The sequence below is a fragment of the Papio anubis genome, chromosome 8, assembly GCF_008728515.1.
Source record: "Papio anubis isolate 15944 chromosome 8, Panubis1.0, whole genome shotgun sequence".
In the NCBI taxonomy this organism is placed as follows: Eukaryota; Metazoa; Chordata; class Mammalia; order Primates; family Cercopithecidae; genus Papio; species Papio anubis.
The window spans coordinates 42432374-42444761 of record NC_044983.1 but is presented as its reverse complement, the minus strand read 5'-3'; the positions used below and the strand labels follow the sequence as shown (position 1 = coordinate 42444761).

Genomic DNA, 12388 nt, shown 5'->3' with positions numbered 1-12388 from the left:
TTAATTGGGGGAGGATTGACATTTTAATGATAATGCATTTTTCCACGCCTGTGAAATTGTATTTATATAGGTCAAATTAAATTTTCTCAGTAATATTTTATAGTTTTTTAAATACGTGTTTCCTTTTTTTTTTTTTTGAGACAGTCACTGTTGCCCAGGCTAGAGTGCAGAGGTGCAATCTTGGCTCACTGCAACCTCTGCCTCCTGGGTTCAAATTATTCTCCTGCTTCAGCCTCCTGAGTAGCTGGGAATATAGGCATGAGACACCGTACCCAGCTAACTTTTTTATTTTTAGTAGAGATGGCGTTTCATTATGTTGGCCAGACTGGTCTTGAACTGACCTCAAGTGATCCTCCCAGCTTACCTTCCCAAAGTGCTGGGATTATAGGTGTGAGCCACTATACCCAGGCTTGATCTTTCCATATTTTATCCGATTCATCTGTATCTCATTTTTTAAATGAAGTTATAAATGATATTTTTTAAAATTTCAAGTTGTTTATTGCTAGTATATAGGAATACAGCTGATTTTTGTATGTTGATTTTTGTATCCTCCAGCCTTGCTAAACTTATTATTAGTTCTAGTAGCTTTTTTGGTATATTTGATCAGATTTTATACATACAATGATTATCAAATCTTTTCATTCTCAAACTACTGTTTTACTAAAGACAGGAAATCTTTTAGACTTGTGGCAAAACAGTCTCTATTGCAGCTAATCAACTCTGCCATTGTAGTATGAGAGCAGCCAGGGAGAATACATATATTAATGAACACAGCTGTGTTCCAATAAAACTTTAGTTACAGAAACAAGAAGCTGACCCACAGGTTGTAGTTTATCTGCCTCTATTATGTGATCATGGGTGTGAATAAAGATAGTTTTACTTCTTTTTTCCAGTCTGGATACCTTTTATTTCTTTTCTTGTCTGACAAAGCATTCAGTGTGTCATTGCAATACACATTAGCTGTAGGTTTATCATAGATGCTTTGTGTCATGCTGATGAAGTTCATTTGTGTTCTTAGGTTGCTGAGAGGGTTTTTTTTTTTTTTTTTTTAAATCAAGAATGAAGTTGAATTTTATCAAATGCCTTTATCTACTGAGATAATCATAAGGTTCTTCTGTTTTAGCTTTTTAATGAGTTGAATAACGAATATTTTAATGTTAAACCAACCTTGCATTTTAGAATAAACCCCATTTGCTTAGGATGTAGGCTTTTTAAAAATAATAAATCACTGGCACCAGACACGGTGGCTCATGCCTGTAGTTTCAGCACTTTGGGAGGTCAGAGCAGGAGGACTGCTTGAGGTTAGAGTTCGAGACCAACCTGGGCAACAAAGTGAGACCCTATATTTATTTGTATTCAGTTTGCCAAAATTTTGTTTAAAAATTTTTAAAAGACTATTTTAATGTAGTTTTAGGTTCACAGCAACATTGAGAGGTACAGAGATTGTCTGTGTACTTCCTGTCCCCAGACATGCATAGCCTTTCCCATTATCAGTATTCTTCACTAGAGTGGTACAGTTGATATGATTGATGAACCAAAATGGCACGTCATAATCATCCAAAGTTCATAGTTTATATTAGTGTGCACTCTTGGTGTTGTACAATATGTGGGTTTGGAAAGGGCATATATTCATCATTATAGTATTGTACACATTATTTTTACTGCTCTAAAATTCCTTTGTGTTTCACCTATCTGCCCTTTCCTGCCCTCTTCAAACCCAGGCAACCACTGATCTTTTTACTGTATCCATAGTTTTGCCTTCTCTAGAATGTCATATGGTTGAAATCATACAGTGCATACCCTTTGGACTGGCGTCTTTCACTTAGTAATATGCATTTATGTTTCTACCATGTCTTTTTATGACCTGATAGCTTATTTTTGTTTAGCATTGAATAATAGTTCATTGTATGACTGTACTAGAGGTTGTTCACTCACCTATTGGAGTATATCTTGATTGCTTCAGAAATTTGTTAAATTTTTTGTGAACGTTCATGAGGGAGTTTTCTTTTTTGTAATATCACTATTTGGTTCAGGGTAATGCTAGCACTATAGAATGAGTTGTGTTGTATTTTTCCTCTTTATTTTTGGGGGGAGAGGTTGTGTAAAATTATATTATGTCTTCCTAAAATGTTTGATAGAATTCACCAGCATAGCTGTCTGGGCTTGGAGTTTTCTCAACTTTATTTTCTTTTTTAGATATAGGGTGATTTGAGTTATCTATTTCTTCTTGATTGAGCTTTGGTAATTTTTATTTTTCAAGGAATGTGTCCATTTAATCTAAGTTGTCATGGTTAGTTACATAAAGCTCACATTATTATCTTGCCATTCTTTTAATATCTCTAGAATGTATAAAAATGTCACATTGGGCCAGGCACAGTGGCTCATGTCTGTAATTCCAGTACTTTGGGAGGCCGGGGGGGTGGTGTATCATCTGAGGTCAGGAGTTCAAAACCAGCCTGGCCAATATGGTGAGACCCCCTCATCTCTACTAAAAATGCAAACGTTAACTGGGCTTGGTGGTAGGCACCTGTGATCCCAGCTACACAGGAGGCTGAGGCAGGATAATCTCTTGAACCTGGGGGGTGGAGGTTGCAGTGAGCTGAGATTGTGCCACTGCACTCTAGCCTGGGCAACAAAACGAGACTGTATCTCCAAAAAAAAAAAAAAAAAAAAAAAGTCACTTTACTTATTTCTGAAATTAGTAATTTGTTCCTTTTTTATTATCAGCCTGGCTAGATCGAGGTTTATCACTTTCATTGACCTCCTCAAAGTGTTTGGTTTTATTGATTTTCCCTATTCTGTTTTATTGGTTTTATCTTCGATGTCATCGTCTGTTTGGCCTGCTATCACCCATAGACTGGATAGCTTATAAACAACAGAAACTGATATCTTATATTCCTGGAGGATGTAAAATCCAAGATCAAGGTGCCAGAAAATTGAATGTCTGGTGAAGGATTAATTCCTGGTTCCTAGGTTCCCGTTTTTCCCCTGTGTGCTTCATATGACAGAAGGGGTCAGTGGGCTCTCTATGGTCTCAGATAAGGGCACTAATCCCATTCATGAGGGCTTGTAATCCATGAACTAATTGCCTCCACAAAGCTGCAGTTCCTAATAACATCACTTCTGTGATTAAATTTCAGCATATGAGTTTTGGGAGGACACAAATGTTCAGACCATCGCAGATGTTTATTATATTATTTCCTCTGCTTCTTTTGGGTTTAATTTGCTTTCTCTCTCTTTTTTTTTTTTTTTTTAGTTTGTTCTGTTTTACTTTCTTAAGATAGAAGTCAAGGCCATTGAATTGAGAGTCTTTCCAGTATGGACATTCAGCGCCAACTTTTTAAGTACATTGTAGCTATAGTCCACAAATTCTGATATGTACTATTTTCATTTTTATTCACTTCAAAATATTTTCTAATTTCTCTTTGCATTATGTCTTTGACCTAGAGTTATTTAGATGTATGTTACTTTGTTTCTAAATTTTTGAGTATTTTGATGAGATATTTTGTTAGTGATTTTAATTTGATTCCTTTGTGGTCAGGGATCATACTTTCTATGACTTAAATCTTTTGACTTAATTCTTTTATGAAGATTTATTGTATAGCCTAGAATATGGTCTGTTTTACTAAGTGTTCCAAGGGTAGTTGAGAAGCACTGTGTTCTTCAAGTCTACTCTCATCTTGCTGATTTTCTGCCTCCTTGTTCTATCACATATTGAGTAAGCGATATTGAAATCTCAGACTATACCTGCGAATTTGTCAATTTGTTCTACCAGTTTTTTCCTCATGTATTTCAAAGCTGTTATGTTACTAGGTACATAAACATTTAGGGTTATATGTTCTTGATTAATTGAACATTTATCATGAAATGATGTTGTTTATAGCTAGTAATATTTTTTTGCTGTGAAACCTACTTTGGAATTAATGTAATCATTCCTGCTTAGCTTTCTTTTGTCCACTGTGTGGTCTATATTTTTTATCCTTTTAATTTGCATCTTTACAGTTAAAGTGTGTTTCTTATAGGTAGCATGGAGTAGGATCTTGCTTTTTATACAGTTTGACAATCTGTCTTTTAGGTTTTTAGGCCAGTTTTATTTATAATGTGATTATTGATATATTAATAGTTAAGTTTATCTGTCATGCTGTTTGATTTTCATTAGTTCCAGCTGTTCTTTGTTCCCTTCTTTTCCTGCTTTCTTTTCAATTAGTTATGTAATTTTTATGATATAGTTTTATCTCTCTTTTTGGCTCATTGGCCATAACTCTTCTTTTGCTGTGGTAGTGGTTGCATTACAATTTGTACTGTATGATTTTAACTTATCACAGTTCACCTTCAGGCAGTATTATTTAATATCATATATGGCATAAGAAAATTAGAGTAGTATACTTTCATTTTCTCTCTCCCAGCCAGATTCTTCCTGGATTTGTGGGATTATAGTTTTTATTAAGTTTAGAAAGTTTCTGGCCACTTTATGTTTTTGTTTTTCTCTCTTCCTCCCTCTTTGGGGACTTATATATTATTGCTTAAAATTTTCTTATGGTTCTCTGATGTCTCAAATTTATGAATCTTCTTTTTTGTGGTATCTAGTCTGTATTTACTTCCACCCAGTGTTGTTTTCAGTCCTAACCTTTTTTTTTTTTTTTTTTTTTTGAGACCAAGTCTTGCTGTGTCACCCACGCTGGAAGTGCAGTGGCTTGATCACCACTCATGACAACCTTCACCTCCCGAGTTCAAGCCATTCTCTTGCCTCAGCCTCCTGAGTAGCTGGGATTATAGGTGCCTGTTACGATGCCCGCCTAATTTCTTTGCATTTTTCGTAGAGATGGGGTTTCACCATGTTGGCCAGGCTGGTCTCGAACTCCTGATCTTAAATGATCTGCCTGCCTCGGCCTCCCAAAGTGCTGGGATTACAGGCATGAGCCACTGTACCTGGCCCAGTCCTAACATTTTAATTTTAATTCCAACTAGTACAATTTGCTTTCAAAAAATACCTTCCATACCTCTACTTGAGATTTATTTGAGGACACAGTTGACTTACTTATAAACAACTTGATCTTTCTGGTCTTGCTTTATGATTTTTTCTAACTTTCCACTCTTGAGGCAAGGTGTTTTTGGTAACTCTATTCTTTGCCCTGTGAAGTTTTTCCAGTGTCAGTCATAGGAATGAACACTCTTCCTGGTATATTATGTGAGCAATAGGCACTGTTTCTTTTAATTTTTTAAGGATTTTTTTCTCTCTGGTCTCGAGTAGTTTCCTAGCACACATGTACTGTTCATTACTCTGTTAAATAAATACCCTAGAGGATATTTTTGCAGATCTTCTTTGTTCTTCTCCTGTACTGCTCTCTTCTTTCCCGTGTTTTGTTTTGTGATTTCTGTCTGCCTTGGTGTTTTTTTGAGACTCTCAGCTTCATTGTTCCAACTCAGGGAATCTGGTGGACTCTACCTCAGTTTAATTTTCTCCTGTTGTCATGGCCTGGAAACTGTCAAGTCAGTTTGCTGGGGTGTTTGTAAATCTTACTTCATTTGTTTCCTGTCTTCCAGGGATCATCATCTTCATTACCTGCAGTCCATGTTATTGAAAATCATTGTATTATGTATTTGGTCTTTTTTGTTTTTATTTCAGGCAAGAAGGTAAATCAGTATCTGCCGCTCCATCGTGGCCAGAAGCAGACTGCAGCAGAGCTTCAGCACATGCCATAGACTAGCGAGAATGCTTTTCTACTCCCTTTACTTAACTGCTTCCTTCTCACCCTTCATTACTCAGTGTAGCCATCTCTTCCCCAGGGAAATCTTCCCAGCCCAGTATAGATCAAATTCTATGTTATCATAGAACTGTTTTCTTGTAGCATCTATCTGAATTTGCAATTTCACTTTTATAGTATTTGTTCTTCACTACACCTAAAGCTAAACAAGAACAGAGTTACTGTTTGTTTTATCTGCAGAGCTCAGTAGAATGTCTTCCACATGGTGTATGGATGGGTGAATGTTAAAATGCACAGGACTTTATATCCAAAAAGTACTCATATATTTTACTTCCACCTTGTTTCCCCCGATGCAGGTTCTACTAGCCTATCAAAAATCCAGGATGCAGTTCTTTCAGATGAACATTTATTAGAACTTAAAAATAATCACCGTGAACAACTTACAGTAGAAATTGAAAAAATGGAAAATATGATTCATGTACTACAAAAGAAGCTGTCTGAAACAAAAGAAACACAATTACAGTTAGAGCATGAAAAAGATGAATGGGAGCAAGAACTCTCCGCTTTGAGGTATGACATTCTAGTTTTAAAGAATATTTTAACTATTTATGCTAAAGATACATGTGAGAATTATTGTGATTGCTGACTTTCTGGGCTTTAATGGGAGAAAACGTCTTGGTCTTGTGGAGTATGAAAATCTTAGAAATAATATAACAAATTCTTAACTGTGATTCTTATAATTAATTGCGTATTCTTTTAAATCATAATTTCAATGGCTATATAGAAGTCTGCCATATAGAAATCTCTTCATTGAACAAATTGAATTTGGAGTTTTAAATTCTTTTGTATTAGAATTAATGCTGCAAGGAACATCTTTCAGTATTACTATTATTGTTATCATTAGACACTTATTAGACACTATTATTAGACATTATTACTAGATAGGGTTTTGCTCCATCACTGAGGCTAGAGTGCAGTAGTGCAATCATAGCTCATTGCAGCTTTGAACTTTTGAGCTCAACAGATCCTCTCGCCTCAATTTCCTAAGTAGCTAGGACTATAGGCACATACCCCCTATGCCTGGCTAACTTTTTAAATTTTTCATTGAGACAAGGTCTCACTATGTTGCCCAGAATGACCTCCAACTACTGACCTCCAACAATCCTTCTGCCTGAGCCTCCCAAAGCATTGGAATTACAGGTGTGAGCCATCACACACAGCCCAGAACATCTTTTATATAAATAATTTTCTACATTTCTAATTATTTACTTTGAATAAATCTTTAATATCATATAGAATTTTTTGGTTAAAATATAGAAAGTTTAAAAAAAGGCCTTGGATCAATATTTCTAAATTGTCCTCAAGAATATTTGTATTTAATGCATGCTGGCTTAATACCTAGGTGATGGGTTGGTAGGTGCAGCAAACTACCATGGCACATGTTTACCTATGAAACAAATCTGCGCATTCTGCACATGCACTCTGGAAATTAAAATTTAAAAAAATATTTGTATTAATTTACAGTTCAACTAACAGAGCATGAAGTGGCCATTTGTCTCAACCAGAATACTTCTTTAAAACTTTATACAGTTTTATTCTTTTTTTCTCCCTGTTTAAATTTATTTATTTATATTTCAGTAGCTGTAGGGGTACAAGTGGTATTTGGTTACATGGATGAGTTGTATAGTGGTGAAGTCTGGATTTTAGTGTACCCATCACCAATAGGTAGTTTTTATTGCTCATCTTTCTTCTACCGTTTCTTCTTCTGAGTCTCCAATGTCATTATATCACTCTGTCTACCTTTACATACCCATAGCACAGCTCCCACTTACAAATGAGAAAGAACGTGTGGTATTTGTTGTTCTATTCCTGAGTTACTTCACTGAGAATAATGGCCTCTAGCTCCATCCAGTTTGCTGCAAAAAACATTATTTCATTCTTCTTTATGGCTGAATAGTATTGTAGTATTCTGTGGTATGGTTGTGTATATGTGTGTATACACACACACACACACATATATATATCACATTTTCTTTATTCCACTCACCAGTTAATGGACACTGGTTGATTACATATCTTTGCATATTGTGAATTGTGCTGCAGTAAACATACGTATGCAGGTGTCTTTTTGATTTAATGATCTCTTTTGGGTAGATACCCAGAAATGAGAATGCTGGATAGAATGGTAGAATCTGCTTTTAGTTCTTTGAGAAATCGCCATAGTGTTTTCTATATATTTTGTACTAATTTGCATTCCTACCAGCAGTGTATAACTCTTCTCTTTTCGCCACATCCACACCACTGTCTATTGTTTTTTGATTTTTAATAATGGCCATTCTGGCTATAGTGAGATGATATCTTATTATTGTTTTATTTTACATTTCCCTGATGATAAGTGATATTTAGCATCTTTTTATATGCTTGTTCACTATTCGTACATCTTCTTTTGAGAAATGTCTATTCATGTCATGTGCCCACTTTTTAATGGAATTATTTGTATTTTTCCTGCTGATTTGTTTGAGTTTCTTGTAGGTTATGGATATTAGTCCTTTGTTAGATTCATAATTTGCAAATATTTTTTCCTGTTGTGTAGGTTGTTGGTTTACTCTGATGATTATTTCTTTTGCTGTGCTGAAGCTTTTTTGTTTAATTAGGCCTTATTTATTTTCATTTTTGTTGCATTTGCTTTTAGGGTCTTCATCATAAATTCTTTGCCTAGGCCAATGTTTTCAGGTCTTAGGTTTAGGCCTTTAATCCATCTTGAATTAATTTTTGTATATGGTGAGAGATAGAGATCCAGTTTCATTCTTCTACATGTGGCTATCTTTTTTTCCCAGCACCATTTATTAAATAATGTGTACTTTCTCCAGTGTATGTTTTTGTATCCTTTCTCAGAGATCATTTGGTTGTAGTGGCTTTATTTCTGAGTTGTCTATTCTGTTCCATTGATCTATGTATCTACTTTTATACCAGTACCACGCTGTTTTTGTTACTGTGGCCTTAGAGTATAATTTGAAGTCAGGTAATGTGATGCCAACATATTTGTTCCTTTTGCTTGGTATGTCTGTTGCTATTCAGGCTCTTTTGTGGTTCTACATAAATGTCAGCATTTTAAAATAACTCTGTGAAGAATGACATTGGTATTTTCATAGGAATTGTATCAAACCTGTAGACTGTTTTTGGGCACTATGGTCATTTTCACAATATCAATTCTTTCAGTCCATGAACATAGGATGTATTTTCATTTGTGTCATCTATTATTTTCTTCAGTGGTGTTTTCCAGTTATCTTTATATAGATCACTCACCTCCTTCATTAAGTATATTCCTAGGTATTTTACACTTTTGCAGCCATTGTAAAAGGGTTTGGGTTATTCATATGACTCTCAGCTTGGTTGTAGTTGGTGTATAGTGGTGCTACTGATTGGTATTCATTTATTTTGTAGCCTCTGAGACTTTACTGAATTCATTTATCAAGTCTAGGAGTGTTTTTTAGGAGTCTTTAGGGTTTTCTAGGTATAAGAGCATCATTGGCGAAGAGCTAGTCTGACTTTCTCTTTTCCAGTTTGGATGCCGTTTCTTTCTCTTGCCCAGTTTCTCTGCCTAAGACTTCTCAGTTTTGTTCTTATTATTCATGAAATGAAAAGTAAAATGGAAAGTGATTAGTTTGTTTCACATCTATCATACATAGGTAAAATTAATTAAAAGTTCTATGTTAAAAACACATGTTTAAATACTAGTATTAAGGACAGGAATACTGAGAGAGACTTACCACTTAGGCACAGGCACACTGGGCCTGTTGAAGTCTGAGGGCAGGAGCACTGGAAAAAATGTTCTGGGACTCCATACCTCACACTGAATAGGAAATTGCATTCAACTTCTGGATGACTGAAGCCTGCGGAGTGCTAATTATAACTAAAGCAACAACCAAGTCCAAGCCCAACCCAGCTCACAAGACCCTGGACTGGCCCAACCCATCATATCAATGGTGTGATAGAAGGTGTGCTCATTCCAGAAAGTAAGCATTATTTACCAAGTCTCTCCTTATATACATGATGAAAATAAGAAAATAGAGCCCATCATGAAGAGAGAAAATAATCAATTTAACCCCGTGTAATTAGAATTATGAATCAGAAACTTGAACTGTCAAGATAATAAAATACAGAACCTCATATTTCTTGCTTATCTGAAAAAAAATAGTCTTAATTAAAGAAGCAATATAACGGAATGGTAAAAAAAAAAAATACTAGTATTAAATACTAGTTTTAACACATGTTTAAATACTTCATTGTTTAAATACTAGACCATGCCTTGTTCCAAAAGGAATTTCTAAGTTGTCTATAAAATACAGAGGAATCAAGAATATAAGTGGAAAGTGTTTCCCAAAAATAAATATAAAAAGTATGGGTTAACACAGGGCTTCCCAATCCCCAGGCCATGGACCAGTACCAGTCCCTGGACTGTTAGGACCTGGACCACAGAGCAGGAGGTTAGTGGCAGGTGAGCAAGTGAAGCTTTATCTGTGTTTTCAGCCACTCCCCATCACTTGCGTTACTGCCTGAGCTCTCCTCCTGTCAGATCAGCAGTGGCAATAGATTGTCATAGAAGTGTGACCTGAACCCTGTAGTAACCTGCTCATGCAGGGGATCTAGGTTGTTCACTCCTTATGAGAATCTAATGCCTTATGATCTGTCACCGTCTCCTGTCACCCCCAGATGGGACCATGTAGTTGCAGGAAAACAAGCTGAGGCTCCCACTGATTCTACATTATGGTGAGTTATATAATTATTTCATTATATATTACAATGAGTAATAATAGAAATAAAGTGCACAATAAATGTAATGTGCTTGAATCATCCTGGAACCATCCCCCCACCTCAGGTCCCAGGAAAAATTATCTTCCACAAAACCAGTCCCTGGTGCCAACATGGTTGGGGACAGCTGGGTTAACAGATGTGAGACCCCTTTGCCTTGTCTTGGATTAATGTGCAGATATACATTGTGTGAATGACATCTGATGGCACCATCTTGCCCTGTAGATCATTTTAGGGACACCTCCAGTATTTCATGAAAATAAAATTTCTTCTAGTGAACTTATAAACTTGTTTAAGTAGTATGTTCTTTTTAATTAGTTAGTTTGAAATGATCTGTCATAATTGAGATGTTCCTATGGCTGTGTGAAAAAGAGATAATTTTCAACTTGTAAATTAACTCAATAATTTCTAATATCATTTTTCATAATATTTATTGGTGTTACTAGTAACAGAAACTGACCAATTAGCAAGATGTTCTTTCCTCACTACCTTTCAAGTATTTGTCCCTTGGAAGAGATTGAAGGAAGAAATTAAAATCATGAGAACTGGAAAGAAAAAATAGTCAAGAACACATAAATTTTATTTGTATAATAAATCTATGCAGGAAGAGCCACATCACAAAATAAACTTTCTTATTTTCTAACAAATTTGAATGTAACTATATTTAACTGTATAGATTGACCTTAAAACGAGAAGAAGAAAAGAGAAAGGATGCTGAGATGTTGTATAAAAAAGGTAGTGAAGAGTTAGAAAGAAAAGAAGAGGAATATAGGAAAGATGTTGAAATGAACCAACAACTGAAACGGACTCTGAAAATACGAGCCATGGAATTGGGGACAGTAAGAAAGAATTTGGATCAGGTAAATTTCTGATGAAAACTTTATATTTCATCAATATTACTTATATTGCTTTGATTTAATGTAGTATGCTATTTAGGTGTAAACACACCAAAGCTGTTAACTAATTTTTAAAATGAACTATGGCATTTATAGTTACAATTATTTTATTGTAAACCTTGGCATCTCAGTCTGTGTTTTCAGAATAAAAAAATGGAGGATAAGTTGAGTTTAATCACTTAGTTTAATCACTAACATAAACGCTCATTTATGGATTTTTATGTTAAGATACAGGCTAAATAACTTTGAAACTAAAATGTGTTAAATGTTTTGAAGGAAATTTTATTACACAATACTGTGTCTTTATATAGGTAAGAACAGTTTTTCCTCTTAGAGAAATTTAGGTCTCACGTATGCAATTAAAATTTGAAAGATTCTTGAGGGTTAAAAATTTTTGTGTTTTAATAGGCTACTTTCTTTTAACAGTTTTATAACAGAGTTTCTGCTCTTTTAGACTTTTTCAGTCCTATTAAACCAAAAATGTACTGTATCTCTAGGTTGTGCAGGACTGAAATGATACCCAGAAGCAACTTTCCGAAGAACAGAATGCTACAATATTACTAAACAAGATTCTGTTTAACAAACCAAAGCAGACAGAAGTAGCTGAAAAAAAAAATGAATTCTGAGATATTTTCTTAGTCATTTTCAAATGTTTTTATATGTGTATATATTTGAAAAACCAACTCTGTGTATTTTGGAAAGTATAAAGGATTTTTAAATCTATATATATACACACAGGCATATGTATGTGTATATATGTATATATACACATACATATATACACATACATGTATATATGTATATATACACATACATATATACACATACATATTCGTGTGTGTATATATATTCTATATATTCTTTATCATTTATCTATACATGTATATATAAGATAAAGCTATGTTCTTAATTCAACTCCATTTGCCTGCAGCAGTTGAATAGTGACATTTACAATGGCCTCAATCCAAAGGAGAA

At 34.7% G+C, this 12388-nt stretch overlaps 1 protein-coding gene across 1 annotated transcript in view; it reads left to right on the top strand.

Moving 5' to 3' along the window:
* Positions 1 to 12029, top strand: part of POTEA (POTE ankyrin domain family member A) — a 63717-nt gene extending 51688 nt beyond the window's left edge. Inside the window, exons 12-13 of the mRNA XM_031669543.1 lie at positions 6062 to 6275; positions 11194 to 12029. Coding sequence (XP_031525403.1) covers positions 6062 to 6275; positions 11194 to 11389 — 410 coding nt within the window. The 3' untranslated portion in view covers positions 11390 to 12029. The remainder of the gene's footprint in view (positions 1 to 6061; positions 6276 to 11193) is intronic.
* The last annotated feature ends 359 nt before the right edge of the window (positions 12030 to 12388 follow it).